The 23,076-nt window shown below is 60.1% G+C and overlaps 2 protein-coding genes across 7 annotated transcripts in view; one reads left to right on the forward strand and one right to left on the reverse strand.

Moving 5' to 3' along the window:
• LHPP (phospholysine phosphohistidine inorganic pyrophosphate phosphatase) overlaps positions 1-10,063 on the forward strand; it is a 139,651-nt gene extending 129,588 nt beyond the window's left edge. For 2 of the 6 annotated variants that reach the window (XR_003433960.1, XR_003433957.1), the window contains 3 exons: positions 4,429-7,377; positions 8,470-8,904; positions 9,026-10,063. Coding sequence is in view for 1 of the 6 variants with exons in the window: in XM_027112884.1 (XP_026968685.1) it covers positions 4,429-4,525 (97 nt within the window). In the remaining 5 variants the exon portion in view is untranslated. Of the gene's footprint in view, positions 1-4,428; positions 7,806-8,469; positions 8,905-9,025 lie in introns of those variants that run through there. The other 4 variants (XR_003433958.1, XR_003433959.1, XM_027112884.1 and 1 more) reach the window with 4 other exon arrangements.
• Positions 9,169-23,076, reverse strand: part of FAM53B (family with sequence similarity 53 member B) — a 77,800-nt gene continuing 63,892 nt past the window's right edge. The window contains exon 4 of the mRNA XM_027112877.1: positions 9,169-13,242. Within this exon, the coding sequence (XP_026968678.1) occupies positions 12,880-13,242 (363 nt within the window). The 3' untranslated portion in view covers positions 9,169-12,879. The remainder of the gene's footprint in view (positions 13,243-23,076) is intronic.

Below are 23,076 nucleotides of genomic sequence, written 5' to 3' on the forward strand. Positions count from 1 at the left end.
TTTAATGGATTCTTGAATTTAAATGATATGTAATTAAACGTAATTAGCCACGTACCCATTCGGCTTGGTACCGTTCGCTGGGGCCGCCTTGAATCTCATTATGAAGCATCTTCTTTTTCTTTTTCTTTTTTCTTTTTTTGCTGTATGCGGGCCTCTCACTGTTGTGGCCTCTCCCGTTGCAGAGCACAGGCTCCGGACGCGCAGGCTCAGCGGCCATGGCTCACGGGCCCAGCTGCTCTGCGGCATGTGGGATCCTCCTGGACCGGGGCACAAACCTGTGTCCCCTGCCTCGGCAGGTGGACTCCCAACCACGTGTGCCACCAGGGAAGCCCTATGAAGCATATTTTATGGGCGGATTTTTTCTTCCCTCTTGGGGTGGAGTTCGTTTGACTGGACAGTAAACCTGGCCCAAGGGCCAGTGAAGGTCTGAGGAGGACAGTCCTGGGCCAGCTGCCCAGGGGATGACGGGGATGACGAATCGGGGTTGGGGGGTGGGGGGGGTTTGCTGGGAGAAGTTCCGGTTCTTTGAGCAGCCACTGGCCTCACTGTCGAGGAGAGAAAAGTCAGGAATCTGATGGGAACTGGTGGGAGGGGGCACAGAGTGGGGACAAGGGCTGTCAGCGCCTGGGAAGGTGCAGCCTGAAGATGTCCCCCTCCCCTGACAACCCCCTCCTGAGTGGTGGCTGGGGCACTGCCCCGTGGGGGAGCCGGGCCTCGGGGCTGCCCTCCAGCCCCAGGGGCAGCTGAGGGAGACCCATAAGGACGCATCCCGGGCCATGCAGGGCTGCAGCCTCACGCACACAGGCCAGCACGAGGCAAGACCACGGGCCAGGGGGCCAGGGCGCTGGTACCGCCACTGGGACGTCCCCTAGGGTCCCGGCCTCCCTGCCCCGCCTGCTGGCAGTGCCTGTGGTTACACTCGCCCACCCCACCCCCACCCCCCAAACTCACTGTCCTCCCTGCGCCTCGGGTGCTGATGTGGATCCGCGTGTCCCTCTGTCTGTCGCCCCAGCAGCCTGTGCGCCCAGGGCAAGGCCCAAGGCCGGGTCCTGGCCAGGCTCCCTGCCTGACGGCTGACTGCGTCCTCACGGGTTGTGATCACCGTGAACGCACGCACGAGGCCTGCGGGGCCCCTCCAGCCTCGCGTGTCTCCCGCGCTTCTCCCGGGGTTACCTTCATCTAGAGACAGGGACGCCGCGGCGTGGAGGCGTGCGTGCTCACCCAAGGTCGCCAGGTGGGTGAGGGGTGGAGCCTGTTACGCTCAGGGCACAGATGAGCAAACTGAGGCAGAGAGATGGTTTGCCAGGGGTGGGTTTACTGCCCATTCAGGTGCTCCGTCTCCATTTCTCAGAGGGCGCCTCCTGCCCACCTGCCAGCCCAGCTCGCTGTGCCCTGGGCCAGGCCGGCCCCTCTCAGGTGGAGCCGCCCAGAGAATTATCCCCTCCCCCACCTGCTTCGGAAAGACCCGAGGGAGGGGGCACCCATCAGTCTGTACAGGGGAGGAGTTGTCTGCACACCAGGAAGGCCTGGGTTCCCAAGGAGGAAGACCCTCCCGCAGGAAGGGCTGTCCACAGAGCACCTGGGTGGCCGGGAGGCCGTGAGCGCCCGCCGCGGGGAGGACCGAAAGGAAGGGGCCCACAGAGGGTGGACAGCCGGGACCATGGCTCCCCAAGCCTTTGTTGCAGAGGCCCAAGAGGCAGCTGGTTGAGGCTCGCAGGCCACCTGTGGTCTCTGTCGCACATTTTCTTCTTTTTACAAAGTTTTAAAAATATGAAAACCATTCTGAGCTCAAGGGTTGTACGAAAACAGGCTGCCGGAGGAATGTGACCCATAGGCCATAGAGAATAGCCACAGTGATGGGAGATAGACACCTTATATATGTGAGATTGTATGCGACCTTTTTAATTAAATTTTCGAGGTATAACATCTACCTCAAGCGTGTTACATATGCATGTTTATGTGCATAAAAAGTGCACTGAAAATGAAGAATGCATTTTCCGCCATGTGCCACCCCTGTAACCACCACCCAGGTCAAGACCTAGAACACTGCCAGCACCCCCACCCCGTTCCCCCAGGAGGGAACCATCTTCTGGCCTCTGCACGGGAGGCTGGTTGTACCCGTTCCCAAACCTGATACAAACAGGTGGTCTGGTTTGGGGTCTTCGCGCCTGGTTCTCCTGCCCGTCGTGACGTCTGTTGGGGGGGGGTGGGTAGATGCTGCAGCGTGTGGCGGGTGATTCACTGTGGGTGGTGGTGTCCTGTGCTGCTCTGACGTGTGCACGTACCACCCTCTGCCTCTCTGTTCTCCCGCTGATGGATATTTGTGCAGTGTCTGCCTTTTTGCTATGGCGACTGAAGCTGCTCGGAACATTCTAGTACGTGTCTTTGGTGAACATGTCGATGCGCTTTTGCTGTGTTGCACACCTAGGAGTGGAACTGTGTGTCACAAGTAGGTCCCCACATGGTTTTCCGGAGTGTGTGCCACATACAACCTTTCGCTATTAACAAGTGAGTGTCTCAGCACTGATGCAGAGTAACGTGGGTCTTAATTCCCACATTCACTATAGACTGTCTGGATCTGGCAAGAACGAAATAGTGATCCCTTAAAGTACCTCCAGTGCCACGAGAGAGCTGCTGATCCTGTGGGTGGTGGTGAGGGTCCCTGTGCACTCGTCCCCTTGTCTTGTCCCCAAGGCTCATGTTTGGGGCCTCACCTCTGGTGGAGTCATGTACCCTCCGCGGCACCTGTCTGTGAGTGTGTCGATCCCTGAGCCGCAGGGTGGCCCCGCTCGAGAAGACCAGAGGAGCGATGCCTGCCGGCCCTGGCATCTGTAGGTGGCCTCTGCGTGGAGTGGGCGCTGCCCACTGTGACCTTCCTGGAGGGGGTGGGAGTGCCCAGTGGCAGCGCATGCCCTTGGAGGCTCTGGCACCCAGAGTACCGCTGGGAATCAGAGGAACCGGGTCAGATGCCCGGCTCTGCTCTCCCTGCGGCATGGCCTCGAGCAAGTCTCTGAACCTCGCTGAGCCCCCATTTCCTCACCTGTCAGAGGGGGGCACCTGCCTCCTCCCCGAGGATGGAAGGAGAAAATGATGGGAGACGTGGGAGGGCCGTGCCTGAGGACTACAGCAGGAAGGGGGACCGCGCAGAGTCAAAGGTGGGCCCTCCTCAGTCATAAGGAGTGTCCACACTTCCCTCCCCCTACACCCCTGCCCAGGTCCCAGGCCTCAGCAGCCCCTGGGGAGGGGGCCTCTAGGCTCCTGGGCTGAAAGCTCTTTAAAAGAAAAGGTGCCGTTGCCCAGGACAGCATTTTAGGGTCACGTGCTTCATAGATGCCAAACCCTTCAAAGGGGCAACTTGACTTTAATGATGGTGTCAGAGCCAACTTCAACCACTTCCTTCCAGGCCAGGGTGGGGGCTTCCGAGGTGAGGGCCCGGTGCTGGGAGGGCGCCGAGTGCTTTCCCAGGGCGCTTGGGTCAGACCTTGGGGTAGTCGGAGTGGCCCCTAACCCCGCCGAGCTCCAGCCCGCGAGCAGTGGGACGGCCCTTCCTGTCGCCAGGACCCCACGCTCCGGTTCACAGCCCTCCAGGCTGCCCCCGGCTCCCGGGATGAGGTCCCATTTTCTCCCGCAATTGTCAAGACTCTGGGGGACGTGGCCTGGAGCCCAGCCCGAGCCCCTCCTCCCTCCTGTGGCCGGGGCCCCAGCCGCATTGCAGTTCTCCTCCGCCTCCATGTGTCCACCTGGAGCCCTGCTCTGCTTCAGGACCCAGCCCGCAGCCCCCACCATGGAGCACCCACACGGGGTCCCCTGGGTGCTGCACGGACCCCACAGGCACCCACACGTGCCGTGTGGTCTCGCTCCCCTCGTCCTCAGCATCCAGCGGGACCTCAGGGAATCCAGCAGGGCCTGGATGAAGGCTTTGGGAGCTTCTAGCCCCCCAAATCTCAGCCAGAGAGCAGCTTTGCCAGGAGCCTTCCTCTGCTGGGTGGGAGCAGCCTCTGCGGGCGCTGAGCAGATGGTACATGAGCCCCCTGGGGTTTGGGCAGGAAACTCAGAGAAGGACCGAACTCAGGGCCCTGCTCTCAGAGGTGTGATCCTTCTGCTGGCAGCACGGACGGAGCAGGGGCCAGTGGTCACCGCCACGGGGCTCCAAGCAAGCTTCCAACGGGAGGGGCACAGGGAGGAGTCTAGGTGGACGGACAGTCAGGAGGGATGTGTGTGTGCTCTTGAGTTGCGGCGGCCGGGCCTGCGGCGTGGGGAGGACAGGGACAGCCGTTGGCCAAGACCAGCCTGCCCGATGGGACACAGAAGGGCCTGCAGGTCTCCCGAGGGCAAGACCGGGCCTGTGCCAGATGCTGGGAGGCAGTGGCTTCGCAGGGGTCACCTTGGGGTTACTGATCCACTAACCTATGGTCCTGCTCTCTGCAGGCCCAGTGACGAGCACCACCCGGAAGTAAAGGCTGATGGCTATGTGGACAACCTGGCGGAGGCTGTGGACCTGCTGCTGCAGCACGCGGACAAGTGACAGGCCTTCTGGGAGGGCCCCTAGCCTCCTGCCGCCCTCCCCTGTGCCCACACCATCCGAGGCACTGCCCCCTGGCCTGGACGGGCAAGCGAGAGGGTGCCAGCCAGGCAGTTCTGGGCTGCCCTGCCCCTGAGCCACCAGCCCCTCCTCCGTCTCCCTCTGCCGACCCCCCTTCCCTCCTCCTCTCCGGGCACACCTCCCAGCCTCCTGGGCGAAGTTGGATCCCCACCTGCTGGCCCAGCCCCTGCCTGTGCTTCCCTAGTGGAAGTCAAGAGGTGGGGCACAGCTGTCGAATCCCCAAACCCATTCTCTCTCCAGTCGGCCAGACCTTTCAATGCGCTACCGAATCGGACTCGTTTGCCCCCTGCCTCTTTTCAAACAGCACTTGAGTTTTAGGGAGGCGCCTGGAGAAAGCGGGGACTCCCAGCAGAGTCCTTGCGGCCAGAGCCGAGCCAGCCTCCCCGGGACTGCCCAGCGGCCCCTGCCCTCACCTGGTGTCAGAGGGACCGCTCAGCACTCCCCACGAACCCCCCAAACAACGCAGCCCGCCATTTCTATCCCAAGTCACCTCTGGAACCCAAATGGAGCAGCTCCCAGGGGCACTTTAAAGACTGCCGTCCTTCGAGCAAGAATTGTAAGCTCTGGAATCCAGGTGGCAGGTGGAGGGTACCTTCTGGAGCCTGAACTCGATAGACTTGAATGTGTCACACCCAGGAAACTAACGGTTAAATCAACTCTCTGCCCTGACCCAAGGCGACTCCGGCTCTGACTGCGCGGGGTGGGCGGCAGGGAGGAGGCACCGTCCCTGATCCTGCCCTGGACTTGAGCCCCTGCACGTCAGGGGGCCAGGGCCCTGAGACACCTCGCCTGCCTCAAACCCTTTGTTTAACAGAGGGGGAAACTGAGGCCCCACGGGGACCAGGTGCACAGGGCAAGCGTGGGCCTTCCCTCACGCAGCAGCCCGAGGTGGCCGGCAGTGAGCCGCGGGCTTCCCAGATGCACTCACAGCCCAAGTTTCAGGTTTCAGCATCAGTCAGCAGAACAGGTAACTTGAATGCTCTGCTTCTCCCCAAATCCATCCAGAACCCACTGACAAATCTCGGGAGACTCCTCGTGAAAGAGGTCGTGAGTCTTCTGTCACAGGATTTCCATTAAACGAAGGCAGGTGATGATAGAACGCTTCGCCCTGAACCTGAGTCCCCAGCACGGGAGCAGGGCCGGCGGGGGTCTGTGCGGTCCCCAGGCCTTGCCCGCCAGGCCGGCCACCATTAAATCAGGATTAGGAAGAAACGGTGGTAGCTGAGTCTCTTCATCAAGATGAGAGGCCACCGGCCAGGCTCGGGTCATTGGCTTGCAGGGGAGGAGGGGCGTTTGGCCTGTTAGCTGGCAGATATGCAGATGGCCTGCCCCTGGACGGAGTCCCCTAATTCCAGCTCGTTAGGTGACCAGCGCAGTGTGGGCAGCAGGCACCAGGGCTCGGAAGGCGACTGTGCGGGGACGGGCCTGCAGCCTTCTGTTGGGTTTGTTCCCTCTTTTCTTTCTTTCCTTTTTCGTGGGCTGCCCTTGCCTGCTGTCCTCAGCAGGGGCTTGCAGGCAGGGCAGTATGGTTCTGGAGGAAGGAGGCTGGGGGGGTCCCGCTCTCCATGGACAAGTGGAGCCTCCCCTTGCGAGCTGCTGCCCAGGAGTGAGGACGGAGAGGGACTCGGGCAGCAGGCGCAGACCCCTGCTTTGGGTGGAGAACACGCTGCCCCCCCGAGCTGTGGGTTTTGTGAAGTGGACACTGTCATCTCCCCATTTTACAGGTAAGGAAACTGAGGTGCAGGGAAACTGACTTGCCTACGGGCTGACGGCTGGCAAGGATAGAGCCGAGGCTCAAATCAAGGTCTGACCCTGCATCCCATGCCCTTTCTAGTCCCTTCCATGATCCCTCCACAGGGGATGACCTGTGGTGGTCCCGGTGGCTGTCTTTCCAGGCGAGGAGCACCTTGGCATCCTCCCAGTGGAGATGAAATGTGCCTCGGGATTGAGGTCCAGCCCTACTCTGGGGACACCATGTACCCCCAAACCTCAGCTATCCCATCCTTCCCTGAGCCCTGCCGGGGACCAGGCCCGGCCAGGCCAGGGTGCCCCGTCGCCCCACTGGGGATGCTGACCCCTCTCCTGCTGCGGCGCCGGGGGCTGCCCAGAAGTGAGGATGACCTGCCTCACCCCTGGGTCCTTCCAGCTGTCGGGCCCTGGCCTGATGCCCACCCTCCTTCCCCACCCCCAAGCAGGACAGTTCTTGGGCCAGAGATAGACGGAGCCACAGGCCACAGGTAGGGCTGGAGTTCAGAGCTGGCAGTGGCCTGAGGACCTGTCTGTGGTCAGGAGATGCGCCCCAGATCTGCCACAGGGCCAGCAGACACTCCAGGCTCTGGGGCCACCCAGCAGAGCTGCTGGAAGGGGGAGGGACGGGTGGGGCAAAGGAGAGGGCAGGACGGGGGCACAAGGGCCTCACCTACCCCCAGATCTCCCAACTCAAGCATCCACATGGTACCAGCCCTGTGTGAAAACCCGATTCAAACTGGGTTAATCCAGCAGGAGTTTATCATCTACGAGGCTTCCAAATCCAGGCCTGGCTGGATCCGGGTCCCAAGAAAGTCCCAGGCTGACCCTGGGGCAGGGCAATGGCGGCTCCAGCCAAACTCGCACGGGAGAGGAGAGGGGCGTGGCACCAGGAGGGCATCCACACCATCCTCTCGCTGCCCTGCCGGGAGCTGGGAGCCAGGCTGAGGGGTCCGAGTCCTCGCCGGCAGGTGTGTGCCCACCATGGGGCCCAGACAGCTGCGGCGCTTCTCTCCTCCTCAGATCAGGTGAACGAGGTCCCTGCAAAGGCTTGGCCTACCCGCTGGGCCACGCCTGCGCCTCTCAGGGGAGCGGGCGGGCAGCGGCAGGAGGAAGGGGCACAGGGGTGGGGACGCTGGGAGGGACACGCATGGGCGCCTGCTGGGCGCTCACGGTGCCACCTCCACCCAGCCTGGGTATCCACTAGGTCCCGCCTTCCCGCTCAGAACTGTCCCGCTTTAGATGAGAAACAAACTGGACACTTTGTATCATCTCACTTTTTCTTAAGTTTTGATTTTTTTAAAATAAGATTATAAAAGCAATATGTTACTATAGGAACATGAACAGAAAAGTTTACAAAGGAGTCACACGGGTCACTCAGAGCCTGACCACTGTTAGTATCTGGACGCATTTCCTTTCACCCCTCTTTCCACGTGGAGATAAATGTTTTAACACAGTCTGGACTGGACTGTCTAGTGTGGTACTGGGGTTTTTTTTGTGTTGATTCTCTCATTTAAGCCCCGAGAGTGTTACAAGCCCTGTCTGCATATGAGGAGGCTGCCTGGAGTCAGCGTATGTCCTGGTGGCCCGTGTCAGCTGCAGGCGGTCCACAGCGGGGCCAGGCCCAGAGACCTGCAGCTGGACCCAACGGCAGGGCATTTGAGCTGCTGCCCAGTGAGCCCCAGAGCCTGTGCCCAAGACGGTGTCCTTCCCCTGCCACAGGGGAGGCACCACTGGGTGAGCTGAGCCAGGGAGATAAGGCTCCACCCGGGCCATGGCCCAACAGAAGGGCCGGCGCCAGCCCCAGGTCCAGACCCGAGCACAGCCAGGGTTGTCACCTGAGCGGCGCAGGTAAGGAGCTATTAGGGCTGTAGGTCCATCCGGGGCCACTCTGTGGAAGCCTCCCCTGCCAGTCATGGGGGACACGAGGCTGGGTCCCGGGGCCCCTGGGCTTTGGGGCTGCAAGGCTGCACCTCGCACCCCCAGCTTCTGCCACAGCAGCCTTGCTTCACCTGCTTCATAAACTAGACGTTCACGGACCATTTTGTTTGAAGAAGGAACGGCTGCTAAAGAGATAACAATAACAGTCTGGACGGGGTGCTCTTGTGTCTCGTTCCCAGGGGGGCATCCCCTCAGGACCTAACAGATCTCCAGGCAGAACCTCTGCGGTCAGATGATATGGGCCAACCTTGGGTTATAGAAATGACAGAAGCCTCCCTAAGCCTGTCCTCGAGGCTGCAAACATCCTGGTCTCCTGAGCTTGGTTAGCGAGGGGTCCCTGACTTGGGGGCCAGGCACAGGGACCGTGTGCCCTGGAGCCCACTCTGAGCTGAGCTGTGAGTGCTGGCGACCCCTCGGCCCGAGCAGCACAGATCTGAGCCGTGCTGCCCTCGGAGGAGCGTGGGGTCCCAGCCTCCGCCCCCTCCCTGGTGACCCTGGTGGGCAGGGGGCCCCGCAGGCCCACAGGGCTCCAGGCCAGGCGCCCTGCAGCAGTGCATCCTGGAGCAGCTGCTGCGTGGCCTCGCATGGCAGGCATCTCCAGCCGGAACACACAGGTACGAACCGTCCCGGTGCTGGGGGCCCCCGCGATCACAGCACCCCCAGCGTGGTCGTGCACAGCCTCCTGCACCTGAGCCTCTCGACAGCTCTGAGATGTCCACTCTCCCCGTCTTACAGACCTGACCCTGCGGCTCGGAGGGGATAGAAGGGCCCAGGCTCCGCCCGTGCCAGTCCAGAGCGAAGGGTCCCAAAGGCAGAGGGGGGACCCTCCGATCTGCCACACCCAACAGAAAGCACACAGCCGGCTCCCGGCAGCTGGGTATTGAACCAGGAAGCTTTATTTACACAGTGAAAGTAACAAGCAAATTCCTGAGAGACTAGAGCGGCTCTAGTGCAAGACAGTCGCGGCCCGTGCGGAGGACAGGCTGCGGTGGGTGGAGGTGGGGGACAGACCCAGCGCCTCTGCACCCAGCGCTTCGCCCCGGGCAGGGGCCTGGCCCAACACTGCCCGTCCTGGCCGCCACACTTCCTGAGGCTCCCCAGTGCCCACGAGGTACAGCTGGGAAAGCGCACACGGCCCGAGAAACCGCGGACTCGCCGTCCCCGCGCCCCGGGGCATCGCCCACCCCCGCACTGAAACACAATTTCTTTGCCAAAGAGACTATGCTAGAAGGTCAGACTATCCTACCTAGGCTACAAGATCTCCGCTGCGGTCTGGGATTTCTTTTTTTTTTTTTTAATCTTTTTCTCTTTCAAGAGGAATGGTTTTTTCTGGCACCAATGGGAGGGGTCGGGCCAACTGTGTGGTCGTGGCAAGACGCGGCACAACTGCCTACACGGAGGCACCGCCCTGGCCGGGCTGCCGCCCCAGCGCCGGGGTGGGGGGGTACCGCTCGCGCCCCAGGCCGCGGGGCCTGAAGCGGTCATCGTTCGGGTGACCGGCCCCGAGGCCAGAGCACACGCGACTTGAGCCTGCGGTGGGGCACCCAGGGCTTGCGCTGAGGGCCCCGGCAGTGCCAGCCAGAGCGCGGAAACGAACACGCCAACCCTGCCTGGAGACCCATTTGGATGTTGGGTTTGTTTATTTTTCTAAGGTGGACTTCTCCTTTATTTAAATTTTCTTTCCGCATACAAATTCACAAGACTTTCCTGCTACAAAAATTTTGCTGAAAAGTAAGGCTTTCTGAGAATGAAAATTCATATGCATGATCAGAACAAGCTCTCCTGTGGCCTGGATGTCGTGTCTGCCTGTGGGCCCTGGGCTGGACCCCGGCCTCCACCGTAAGGCAAGAGGGTTTGCGGTAATGTAAACGGCGAGGCTGTGGCCCTGGCCCCCGGCCCGGCCCGGCCCTCACAGGCAGCAGCCCGTTAGTCCAGCGGCTCTAGCAGGCGCTCCCTCTGGAGTGAGCAGGGATGCCCCGGGACAGGAAGCCCCCCCTCCCCACCCACGACCCCGTTCTAGTCCTTCAGGGCCCCCGGGGCCGGCGGACGGCCTGGCACCGCCCTCCCTCCCCGCTCTGAACTTCCTCAGAGGCAGGAGTTCATGGGCTGCAAGAGGCAGGGCCCCAGCAGAAGTGAGGCTTGCGGGGAGCCCACCAGGCCGCCTGCTGCCCCCCAGGGGCAGCCCGCTGGGGTCAGAGGCAGCCTCCCTCCAAGACCAAATTCCCGGTGCCAGAGGAGCAGAGCACAGATGGCCTCTGGCGGTGTGGCAGCACCTTCTAGACGAGGTCTGCTGCCTTCAATTAAGACCGACATGAAGCCACTGGAAGGCCGTCTCTTTCTCTGAGAGGGGTCACTGGCCATCCTCTCCCCTCCCTGCTGCTGTCGTGGGCTTTGGCGAGGAGCTTCGGTTGGGGCAGAACAGCCAAGAGAGGCCTGAGGTGGCTGGAAAGGGCCAAACCCTGCCTTGGGCTGGGATCCCTTCTGACTTGTGGGTTGACAGGACCAGCCTGCGGGAAGGTGGGGACGATGGGGCCACTGCTTGTCCTTCCCTGCCACCAGGCCTGGGAAGGGGGGGGGAAGTGACTGGCAGGGTCCAAGGGCGTCACCTGCGCCACAGGCCCGTGACACCCACCCACCGCCATGTGCCCTCCCTCCCAGCCCCGAGGAGAGGCCCATCCTGGCTGAGTCTCGCCCCTGTCGGTGGGTGAGGGAGGCGGGATCCTGCTTGTCCTTCCCCAGGAAGGACTGCTGTCCTGCATGCGCCCCCTATGGCCACTCTTGGTGCGGCCAGGTGTCAACACCTCCCACCCCAGGCTTTCTGAGGCCGAGGGGCGCCAGCATGTACTCTGTGAATTCATACGCTGGTCGCTGGACGCCACCGAACAGCTGCCCAGCCTCCTCTGGATCAGCTCTAAGACGACGAGCCACCAAGCAGGGGTCAGGTGAGACGTCCTTCCCCACCAGAGCCGCCGGCTGCCTCGTCCGACTCCCCAGGGGAACGTGCCTTTGGAGGGACCTGCCCAGCGCCCGCACACCCGTTACGCTCTACAACCTGAGGCTTTCAGCACAATCTTGGGGGGCCACGGAGTTGGGGTTTTCTGCAAGCATCTTATGGCTGACTTTTAAGAAAAGCCAAGTATAAATGAGAACTTGAGCCCCCTCGCTTCTGATGTAAGAAAGTAAAGGTTTAAGTAAAGTTTCCCAAACATTGTCTCTCTCCTCAGTGGAAAGAAAGTGAGAGCCACTTGTACTCGACCTGCAGCGGTGAGGCATCCGCCGTGAACAGATGAGCAGGGGCAGAGTGACTCCGAGAGAGCCTCTGTCGCGGCAGCGAGCTCCAGAGAACGCACAGATGTGTTTAGCCTCACGGGAAAAAGAGCCACTCGCTCACAAGCCGACCCAACTGCTATCGTCTGAGGAAGGCGCCAAGCTGCTAAAAGCCAGATTCCAAGGCAGCAGAGCCCAGGGGGCATGTGTGCAAGCGGGGCTGGAGAGGAGCTGTCTGGGAGGGAGACGTCGCGGGGTGGGGCTCCTCGGCAACCCCGGGGGGCGGGGGACGGGGGGGCCCGGAGCCGGGGAGGGTACGCGCGCGTCTCGCTCTATGCCTGCGGCGGGGAGAGGCACTCGCCACCCTCTGCTCCCCGGCCCACCTGGCCCACCGACAACGAGCCTGCGCGTGAAGGCTGCGGGGCCCCAGAGCGGCCAGCAGACGCCCTCCGTCCTGAAACGAGCGCAGGGCCTGGGGCTGTGCGCCTGCACAGAAGTCCTGCTTCCTGAGGACGTTTTCAAGAGGTCGCCCTTTTACGGTGACATCGCTCCACTCGCCTGACACTCCATGACAGGTTGGTCACAAGAGTGGCTGCCAGCTGCCGACCCTGCCAGAGCGGCCCCCAGAGCGGCAGGAGCCCGGGCCAGGCCGTCCACGCCGCAGGAGGGGCTCGTGGCTCTGCCTTTGCGGCCAACAGAGCCACCAAACGTCTCCCCAGCTAGACGGCCTCTAACGAGCGCCCCGAGTTATTCCCTGGACCCTGAGAGTCCAGATGTGGAGGCCGCCCGGCAGCCCAGGGCTGCTGTGCCCCGCACTTGGCATTAAGGCTAAACGGTTCTGGTGTCACCACGGAAGGAAGCGTCTCCCGACCCCGCCCAGGCCCCAGGTGGGAGGCCTGGGAGAGAAGGCACGGAATACGACTGAGGGAGGGAGGGCGCTGTGGGCCAGCTCCCCCCCCCACTGAACCTGAGCAGGAGGCCGAGAAGGGCCGTGACCCCAGAGGAGGGACCCGAGCCCGGGCGGAAGCACACAGAGCGGGCCAGCCCTGCCGCAGCGCCACGGGACTGCCCAGCGGGGACGGTGGGACGCTTGCGCCGACATCCCACAGGAAAGAGGGGGAAGGAGACCGAAACCAAGAAGCTTCTCTCCCGGCCGTGGTAGCTCCACGGAGCGTGGGTGCGGTGCTGGTGAAAGGCTGAGACCCTGCACCGCGGGCCCGGCCAGGCGCCCGGCGGGAGAGGGGTGGGGGGAGAGGTGGCGGGAGGCCTATGGATTCTAGCGCACCCCCTGCCCTGCCCGCCCCGCCGCCAGCCGGGGCCTCTCAGTTGTTCTCTATCTGCTCAATGTCCAGCTCGCCGTCCAGGGAGCAGGGGCTATTGCAGACAGCCCCGTGGTCCCGCCAGGCCGTGCCCGGCTCCCCACGCCCACCACAGCCCTCGCCGAGGGCGCAGCCACCCGCCTCCTCGCAGCACGGCTCCTCCTGGCAGGCGGGGTGGTCGTCCAGGGACGGGGGCAGAGGCTCGGGGATCGGGGTCCCGGCGGGGGTCCTGCCCCCCGTGCCGGAGGCCGAGAGCAAGGCGGTCCAGGACCTGGTGCTGCTGACGTGGAGGGCGAAGGGGCTGTGAGGGCCACGGTCCTCCGTCCCCGCGCTCAGGCAGCTGAGGCTGCTGAAGGTCTGACAGTTCTGTGGGGGAGACAGACACACACGTCACTCAGGGTCACGTTCCTGGAACCGAAAGCCCGCACGCCCCAGCCAGCCAGGCCCAGGCCCCTGGGGCTATCTGCTGGTGGGCCCGCCGGGCAGCAGAAGACCACCCAAGTCCCGGCCGCTTCCCCGACCTGGTCAAGGACAAGGATAACGTATGAAGAAATACCCCTGGCCGGTGAACACCATGTTAATAAAGAAAAAGCGAGGTGCAGTTATTCATCTGCAAATTGGCAAAGAGGACGAGCTTGCTAACAACCAGTTCTGGGGGCACTGCGGTGGGGTGGGGGGAGCAGGGGCATGCCCAGAGCCCTTCACACACAGCCTTTCTGAAAACGGATCTGAACACTTCATCAGGCAATTTCACTTCTAGAATTTTTATCTGAAGAAAACAATCCGGACGCATGCAGAAATTCAGTGACATGAACATTCCTCGTCACGCTGTTAAATTGAAAAGAAGAAAGTGACCCAGATTCCCTGCGATAAGGGTTCCATAAAGCATGTCTTTTCAGACAAGGGAAGCCTCTTTAGCCATTAGAAGAACACGGCAGGAGTGGATTTACTGACGCAAACGGAAACACCGCCAGGCCGCACTGCTGCACAAAGGGGGCACGGTGCCCATGCCACCCTGTCGCCGTGATAGGAGGGGACATGGGCCAGGAGGGTTGGCTTGACATCCACGTGGTGCACATCACAGCCACCCAGGGGGCCGGTTTCCACGTGAGCCCTGGGCTCCTGTGCTCTCAACAGGCACTCAGGTGACGGATGCTGCAGCCCTGCTGGGGAAGGGGCCAGGCTCACAGCTGGGGGCCGCGGAGACACCCCTCAGCCTCCCTAGGCCTCGGCTGCCTCATCTGTAAGAGGCGAGTGATGGTCCCTGCCTGTCCCACAGGGCCCTTTGAGGCCCCGGTGAGAGAATGTGGCTGCCCAGGGCTCTGCACCCGTAGGCTCTGCCTCTGCAAGGGGCCAGCCTGGAGGAGGCAGCCTAGGGCCTGCCCGTGGCGGGCAGAGCTTGAACACGGCCCAAGGGCGCTTGGGGCCACCCACTCACAAAAGGGGGCAGGCCCGGCACAACGCACCCACGGGTTCAGCTACACAACAGCTCTCCCAGCTGAGCAGAGTCAGGACGGAGGGCTATGCAGACGAGGGTGCCCACGGCCCAGCCCCACCGGTCCCCAACAGGACCAGCAGCAATGCTGTGCCTTCTCGGGACGAGACAGGAGAGACGTGTGTCGAAGGCAGCAGGAGGGAGTCCGGGCTCTGGCTTCCTCCCTGCACACGCTGGGGACTTGGGGGCGTGGGGAGCACCGCACGTCTGCCAATGCCAAGGTCACAGGCCTGTCCTGAGGGCCCCCGTCCTTTCACAGGCGGCAGTGTCCGTATGTCACTTTGAAATAAAGGTGACCAGCGGCTGTCACAGCGAGCAAGCCGCTGCACCAGGCTTGGCGGATGGAAAACGAAAGGCACCCTCTCTAGAGGGAAGTGGCCGGACCTGCCGCGCGCGCTCACCGTCCCCGCCGGCGCCACGGCGGAAACCGCTCTGATGGGTTTGCTCGTCCTGGAATCCTTCGATTAACTGAGAAAGGGACGCTGGGGTACTGGCGGAGTGGGGGGCTCTGGGATTGAGGAAAGAAGGGCTGGGCCACCAATCAGACCTGAGATGCTGGCCAAGGTCGTGGTGGGAGCCAGACTGGGGACCCTCGCGGTGCCCCTCCTGGGCCACGTGGGGCTCGCTGAGGCCCCAGGCCTCACAGGGCATGTTCCCTCCGCTGCCACAGCAGAGGGCCGGATGCAGGTCCTCGTGCAAAATGGCCCCCAAGAGCCTCCGTGTCCTCAGGTCAGAACACAAACCTAACGCTGTGTGTGGGCAGAGGCCCCAGATGCCTGCACCGGGAGGGTCCCTGGGCCCCCTTCTGCCTCCCAGCCACTCTCCTGACTGGCCTAGACCTGAGCCAGGACGAAAGGAGAACTGGGTAGAGAGACAAGGAAGAGGGAGGATGGCTCAGCCCGGGCCTACAGAAGCAGCGGTGTGTAAGGAATTTCCGCGAATGGCAGTGTGACCCGTTACAAATAATAATGCCCAACGTAAACCCAACGTGCTGTGAATGGGTCACAGGGGATGCCGAGACCCTGATGCCCTCAGCCCCACGAACATGCATTAACTAAGGTGCAGGCGGGTGCCTGACTTCACGGCAAACGTGACGGCGTGTGTCTGGGCACTAGTCATGTTAAACTGCAGCCAGCCAGCAGCAGGGTGCTGGGGACCCCAGCTTGCGGGAACCTTTCAGAGACGCCGCTTTTGCCTCAAGCATGCCCTGGCGAGGGCTGAGGTCAGAGAGGCTGTTACAGTCCTGGGTTCCGCCACACACAGGCCTGATGGCTTCAGACAAGACCTTCCAACCTCTGGGCCTTGGCCCACCTGACAAATAAGGGCTGGGCGAAGGGCACCCGGGCGACCCCCGTTCTGAAAGTCTGGAATAACTGGGTCCTTTTTGCTTTGCAGCAGGGCAAGAAGCTGCAAGGTTTGGTTGGTGAATGTTTGTCACAAGCAAACCCCAGGATGCCACTGAACCCCACCCTCTGACAGTCCTCCAAGGCACCTACCCCTTGGCTACAAAGCCAGTGTCACGTTGAAAACGTTGTTGACTCAAAACTCAGCTGTTTCAGCCACAGTGAAAACCTGCTGAATGTCCCAGCCGGTGGCACGCCCCACCTGCCGGGGAGGAATGTGACCTGCACAAAGGGGCAGTGTGTGTGTCCTGCCCAGGCTCCATCCCAGGAGGGCCCATCCTGTGTTGGCATCCAGGGCACGGCCCTGGGGGCAGGGTCCCGCCCAGCCTCTCCTGGCGGCTCGTGCTCCCCAAAGCCCAGCTCCCATGCAAGAATGCTGCACAGGCCTGTTGGAGGCCTGGAGGCCTGTGTGCCCTCAAAAACGTCTGGGCAAAGCTGCAAAGCTTCGAACAAGTTCAAAGCACTGTGTGAACATCTTTCCAGGGTGAGATGGCTGCTTTGGGACAGACAGTCCCCCCTATGCCAGACCCGGCCCTGGCCCAGGGATGGGCCGCCTACTTGGGCACGAGCCTGACCAGGTAGCAAATCTCAGGACCATCCATTGGCCTCAGGCTAGTGGCTGGAGACACTGCTCAGCACCCCAGTCCTAGAGTCTGGAGCGACTTTGGAATGGAGCCCCTGAAAGTCAAGTTGCTTCCATCAGAACTGCCAGGCCTCAGGTACAGGCAGCAGTGTCTCAGCCCACCCACCCAGCCTCCCCAAGTCAGAAGCAACGGCCCCTTCTCTGCACAGCCCTTCTGTGCAGATATCTGCTCCCATCCCCTCCTTCTGGGTGGCAGGCCCCTGGCCAGGCCCTGGGTTCAGCCCCGCTGGAACTCTGTGCAGCCGTCATTGCAGACAGAGGCCCACCAGACCCGGGTAGTGAGAGCACCCCGAGGGCCGGGCCCGGCTCCCATCCACACCCGCCGTCCACAACCAGCCCCAAGCGCCCTCACTGTGAAGAGGCCGAGGAGGACGCAGCCCCTCGCCAGCTGAGGGCACCTCTGCCTTGAGCTGCAATCTGAAAACCAAATCCCCCCTCGGGAACCTCACATTAACTTAACGGACTCGGCCTCGTCCTTCTGTGCACGCCGGCCACCACCCACCCTGCCGAGCCTTGGGCCATGAGCTCCGTCCCCTCCTCAAGTGCCAGCCTGGAGCAGGCAGCCCAGGGCCAAGGGCAAGGCAGACTGGGGTGCCGTGGCCGACAGCAGGCAGCGGCAGCCCCCTTTCTCCTGGTCGTCTTGCCCTCAGGAGGACAGGCTGTTTTCCTCACTCCCGTCTCCCTGGGCCCCATCCTGCCCTTGAACCGGGAAGGCCTCGGGAGCGTGGTGCGCGTGGCCCAGGGGAGGAGCGCGGGACGCAGGGTCTGGGGTCGGAGGAACTCGCCCAAGACTGGCTCCTCCACTGACAAGAGTCGCCTCATTTGGGAAATGAACAGTCGTCACTGGCCTGGCTGCCTCCCTGGGCCATTGCAAGGGTCCCACGAGAAAATGGATGTGAAGCGGGGCTGCTGGGGCCCCACCCGTGGAAGCCCGTTCCCCAGCTCCTGGCACAGCTCCCCTGCCCCTTCCTCCCGGGGCAACCCACAGCCAGGGACTGGCCGATACGGGTTCTGGAGCTGACCTGGGCCTGGGGGGTCAAATCCCAGGTGCTCTTCACACTGCTGGGCCCCCCTGGGTTAGGCTGAGGGCTCCTTCCCTGGCCTGTCTGCTCCCTCACTTCCTACAGGTTTCTCCCAAGGGCCTCCTAATCTCTGGGACCCGATTCCCGGCTGAAGCTCTGCTTCCAAGGAACCAACCTAAGACGGGAGGTGAAAGCGCTCTGTGTCAACTGCTCATCGGTACTGCTGTTCCTTCCAGAACAGGAACGCCAGGTGCCGCTCAGAGGCTGACCGTCCGATCCCGTCAGGAGTCCACCTGTCAGGACCAGCCTGCCTTGCGTTTACTGGGGATCAGTGGTTGCTGGGGACCTCTCCTTGCTCAGCCCGGGGCCTCATCGTCGTGCCCACGTGAAACTTCTTCTCAGCATCGTGCTAGGACAGAACACGTCTCCCCAAGGCACACGTGTGCTTGCCCTTCTCAGACAAGAGGTGTGACAGAGTCCCCCAGCTCCCCTCCTCTGGCACCATCCTTCGAGGCTGGCTCATTCGCTTCTCCTCTTTCTAATGCTGTCTCCCTCTTTGTAATCCAATTCATGGATCTCTCTGTGTTACTGATTTTTAGGGAACCACCTCAGATCCCTCTAGAAAGAGGGGTATAAACAAGCCCAACCAGCCAGGGAGAACGAGCAGACCGGGTCCGCGCCTGGCCCAGGCTCCTGGAGCCTTGCAGCCACTCTGCTGCAAGCTGCTGGGCTAGGGCCCGGGCTAAGCGGAGGCATTTCCTCCCCCAAGCAGACACTTTCATGAGAGCAGAATTCTCCAAGTATCAAGAAAACGCCAGGCCATGAGAGTGGCAAGGGGCCTGGAAATTTTCTAAGCCTCACTTGTGCTGGAAGCCGGCACAGAGACAACCAGGGCGGTGAGGTATGTGGTTTCCTGGGGTGGCGGTTTTGTTTTGTTTTTTAAACTATCTCAGGAAAGAGAAAAAGGCACCGGCTTATTTGGGGCCTATCTTTAATCCATCTTTGGTAAATCGGAGTTTCCCATGAAGGCTGGACTGTCTCTCATAGGAAGCCCCAGAGCCCAAGGGGTCAGGTGGTGGGCTGCCCCGGCTCGGAGCTGCGGGTCTGGTGGCGGGTGTCAGGCAGGTGCTGGAGGTGGCCGAGGGTAGCGCGCACAGCTGGCCCCTCGCTCCCGGCATCCCATCACCGTGCTCAGGCCCCGCCCAGCTCCACTTCCTGCTCACTCGGCTCTGTGTCGGGCCCAGCCCGTTTCTGTGACATGCTCATTACCTTTGGACCCCACACGATGCAGCCCTTTTAAGCCTGGACTGCTTCCCTACCTCAGGAAGAAGGGCAACGCCGGCCACTTACAACCCAGATAGGGAAGCTGGGTCGCCGGGGCCTGAAAGCAGAAAATGAAGTTGCCTGAAGGGAGGAGCCTCTGGGGCCCAGGGAGCATCTCGGACTTGGCACTGGACACTTGAGGTTCTTCCCAGATCACAAGTTCTAGAATCAAACAGCCAGGGGAGGGCAGGACGTATCTGAGGGGTGGAAGGATGGCCCTGGCAGTTACTAGGAAGCCCCTGCCTTCCTGGGCCTTTTCCCTCAGCTCACTGCTGCAGAGGCCACAACTGTTTCCTGAGCACCCGTCACCTGGCAGGCGTCTCCTCATCCACTAGACCCCTGCAGGAACGTCATCCCCTGCAGAAGCAAGCCTGAGCCCAGGTGTCCCCTGCTGGTCCCCTGTGGCCCCGACCCCGCACCCCACCACCTGGCTCAGGGGCCGGCTCACAGAGGGTGCTAGTGCAGCCCGGTGGGGTGGGAAGGAAGGACCCGCTGGGTTAGCCCCGGGAGCTGGACTGTGTGTCCACACAGCCCTAAGGTCCCGGGACGCTGTGGGCATGTGCTCTGAATGGTAGCCAACCCCGTGGTCTGGAGCCCCCCTCTGCCCAGGCCACATTGTGGCAAACGCTGTTTCTGCACCAGGCCCCGGGTGGCAGATGGCCCGTCTGGACACAGAAGGTGCGGAAGCCGATGAATGGCAAGGGGCCTCCCGGCAAGCTCACAGTTAGAAAACAAACATTTTCTTTCTGCAGCATGCATCCTGGCCAGCACACACTCAGGGCAGGGCTTGTAAGAACACCTCGCTCTCAGCTTGCTGTGGAGGGAATTCTCTGCCTGACAGAAGTCGAGGGACCTTTCCAAAACACACAGGGCGCTGGCGGGGGGACCAAGGCTAACGCACTGCCGGGACGCATGGGATCCTGGGGGCGGCTTCTGCACAGGACTGGGGGCACTGAAGGTGGCTTCAAGGCCCCAGAGGGGACGGCGGGCCCTGGGTGTTGTTCAGCTGGCTGGCGCTGGGTGCTCCAAGGGCCACGTCAAGGCACAGGGAGACAGGACTGCAGAGTATTGGGACCCTCTCAGCCCAGCCCTCCATTCTCTGTTCGGATATTGGCTTCCAGAGAAAGGGCATGCTTTTTGGGAAAACGGGCAAATCGCCAATCAGTCTAACAGCCGTATCTGCAAATAGGCAGACGGAGGCCGAGAGAAGGGAGGAGACTTGCCCCAAATCCCGCAGCTGGTTGACGTGCAACCATTCCTCTTGACTTCCGGGTCGAGCTCAGGAGAACGTTCGATCCTTAGGCAGGACAGCGGCCTAGAAGGGGCTGGACAAGCCTGGGCTGGAAGCCTGGCCCTCTGGGGGCCCTGGGAAGTCCTGAAATTTCTCAGCCTCAGTTTCTCATTTGGACAATGAGGCTAATATGAGCCCCAAATGAAGTCACAGGATTGTTTGGAGGGTTAATTGCATTGAGACCATGTAGGAGGCCAAGGAGGCGCTTGGCTAACCTGAGCTCCCTCCTCCCCCTGCGCCCACCCCGCCGTGCTCAGGCTAAGGTGGGGGCCCGGGGCTCTCCATGGACAGCGCTGCACAGCCGAGGGGTCAGGAGCTCGGCTTTGGGAACAGAATCTATACTCTAGATGGTCAAACCCACTGTCCTCTTCAACCAAAACCTGCTTTCAAAGGAGCCAGAAGACATGCCAGCAACACGAAAGGTGAAATCTCTAGGAATAAAAATATAAGAGAGAGAGAAAAGAGATAGGAAGAAAACCTTACAGAACACAAATGTGGGCTTGAACAAATAGAGAGACATCCTGTCTGTGGACAGGAAAACTCAACCTCAAAAAGGTGTGAATTCTCCCCAAGTTAATTCAGAAGTCTAACACAATCCCAATCTACAACGTCTACAGCAGCCCTCCCCCATCTCAAGACAAGCTGATTCTCAAGTTTTCATTGGAAAAATAAACAGGTGAGAATAATCAGGAAGCCTCTGCGAAGAACAATTAGGAGAGACTAGTCTTACCAGATGCTAAAACATACTACAAAGCCTCAAAATTAGGAGTACACTACTATATGAGGACACACAGAGACTAATGAAATAGAAGAGAACGTTCTGAAATAGCCCCAGGTTAGCATATGATAAAGGTGGAATCTCAAAGCAGAGAGAAAAAGATGGAATTTTCAATAGCTGGTAGGGAGACCAGTGGGTAGACATATTAAAAAAGAAAAAAAGGGCTTCCCTGGTGGCGCAGTGGTTGAGAGTCCGCCTGCCGATGCAGGGGACACGGGTTCGTGCCCCGGTCCGGGAAGATCCCACATGCCCCGGAGCGGCTGGGCCCGTGAGCCATGGCCGCCAAACCTGCGTGCCCAGAGCCTGTGCTCCGCAACGGGAGAGAGGCCACAACAGTGAGAGGACCGCGTACCACAAAAAAAGAAAAGAAAAAAACATGTTGTCTCCATATTCATACCACATACAGGATAAGCTCCACATAGACCGAATACTGCAACATAAAACCATAAAACACTAGGATGAAACACAGAATTCCTTTATAGCCTTTCTAAAATCCAACATTCAGAGCCATAAAAGAAAGAATTAATAAATTTGATAAAAAATGTATACACGTCAAAAAACGCTAAAAGCACTGGTGGGATTGTAAAATCGTGCAGTCGCTTTGGAGAACAGACTGGCAGTTTCTCAAAATGTTAAACACAGGGTTACCACAGGACCCAGCAATTCCACCCCTAGGTATGTACCCAAGAGAAATGAAAACACATGCCCATACAAAAACATGCACATCAACGTTCACAGCAGTATTATTCGTAATATCCAAAAAGAGGGAACAACCCAAATGTCTACCAATTAGCAAATGGATAAATAAAATGTGGCAGGAATATTTTTCGGCCATTAAAAAGGAATGGAGGGACTTCCCTGGTGGTGCAGTGGTTAAGAAGCCTCCTGCCAATGCAGGGGACACAGGTTCAATTCCTGGTCCAGGAAGATCCCACATGCCGCGGAGCAACTGAGCCCGTGCGCCACAACTACTGAGCCTGAGCTCTAGAGCCCGTGAGCCACAACTACTGAGCCCACGTGCCACAACTACTGAGGCCCGTACGCCTAGAGACCATGCTCTGCAACAAGAGAAGCCACCGCAGTGAGAAGCACGCGTACTGCAAAGAAGGGTAGCCCCCACTCGCCACAACTAAAGAAAGCCCACGCGCGGCAACAAAGACCCAATGGCACCAAAAATATAAAATAAATTAAAAAAAAAAAAAAGGAATGGAGTTACTGACCCATGCTACAACATGGATGAACCTTGAAAACATTACGCTGCTCAGTGAAAGAAGCCAGTCAACGAGAGACCACATTACTGTATGACTCCATTTATATGAAATACCCAGGACAGGCAGATCCAGAGAGACAGAAAGTAGATTAGTGGCTGCCTGAGGCTGGGGTGGCTAAGGGTGAATAGTGACTGGCAATGGGTATGAGGTTTTTTTGGGGGGGATGATGAAAATATTCCAAAATTGACTGTGGTGATGATTGCACAATTCCGTGAACATACTAAAAACCACGAAAATTGTTTGCTTTAAATGGGTGAATTGCATAGCATGTGAATTATAAAGCTGTTGAAGAACGCCAAAAGCAAAGTCAAAACACAAAGAACAAATTAGAAATAAACATTTGCAACTCATAGCAAGACAAAAACTAATCTAATATAGAATCGAGAAAAAGAGCGACACCTCAACTTTTTTTTAAGGGCAAATGAATACAGCAGAGGACATACGAATGACCTTTAACTATAAGATGCTCAACTGATTAGAAAAATGCTAACTAAGATGACACAGAGAAACCATCTTTCACCTATCCGGTTGGCAAAATCCACATTTGACCAGAATCTGTCGAGGCGGCGGTGGGGAAATGGACCACCTGAGGCACCCGTCGGTGGTGTGGGGCCCCCTCAGTGTCACCTGGGCAATATCCTCCAAGACGACAAGTGCGTACAACCTGCAACCCGCCACCCTAGTGGCAGGATGTGCCCACAGAGGGTACACCTGCAAGTCTGAAAGGACCCACAGGCAACACAGTTCACAGCTGAGAGGGCTGCCCCCGGCTTGGGAGTCCGCAGCCGGGGCCTGGGAATGAAAGTGGGCACGTCCACACAACAGACCCTCCTGGTGCTGGAAAAAAGGCGGCAGCGGCTCGGCTCTGACACAGAAACACTTCCAGGGTCTATTATTTAAGGCAGCCAGTTTCAGAAAACTAGACGTTAGCATGCTATCTTTCGTATATGAAAGGAGAATAAAAGAAGAACCTT

The sequence above is a fragment of the Aethalodelphis obliquidens genome, unplaced genomic scaffold (genome assembly GCF_003676395.1).
Source record: "Aethalodelphis obliquidens isolate GAN/ISIS:26980383/991018 unplaced genomic scaffold, ASM367639v1 scaffold11, whole genome shotgun sequence".
NCBI lineage: Eukaryota > Metazoa > Chordata > Mammalia > Artiodactyla > Delphinidae > Aethalodelphis > Aethalodelphis obliquidens.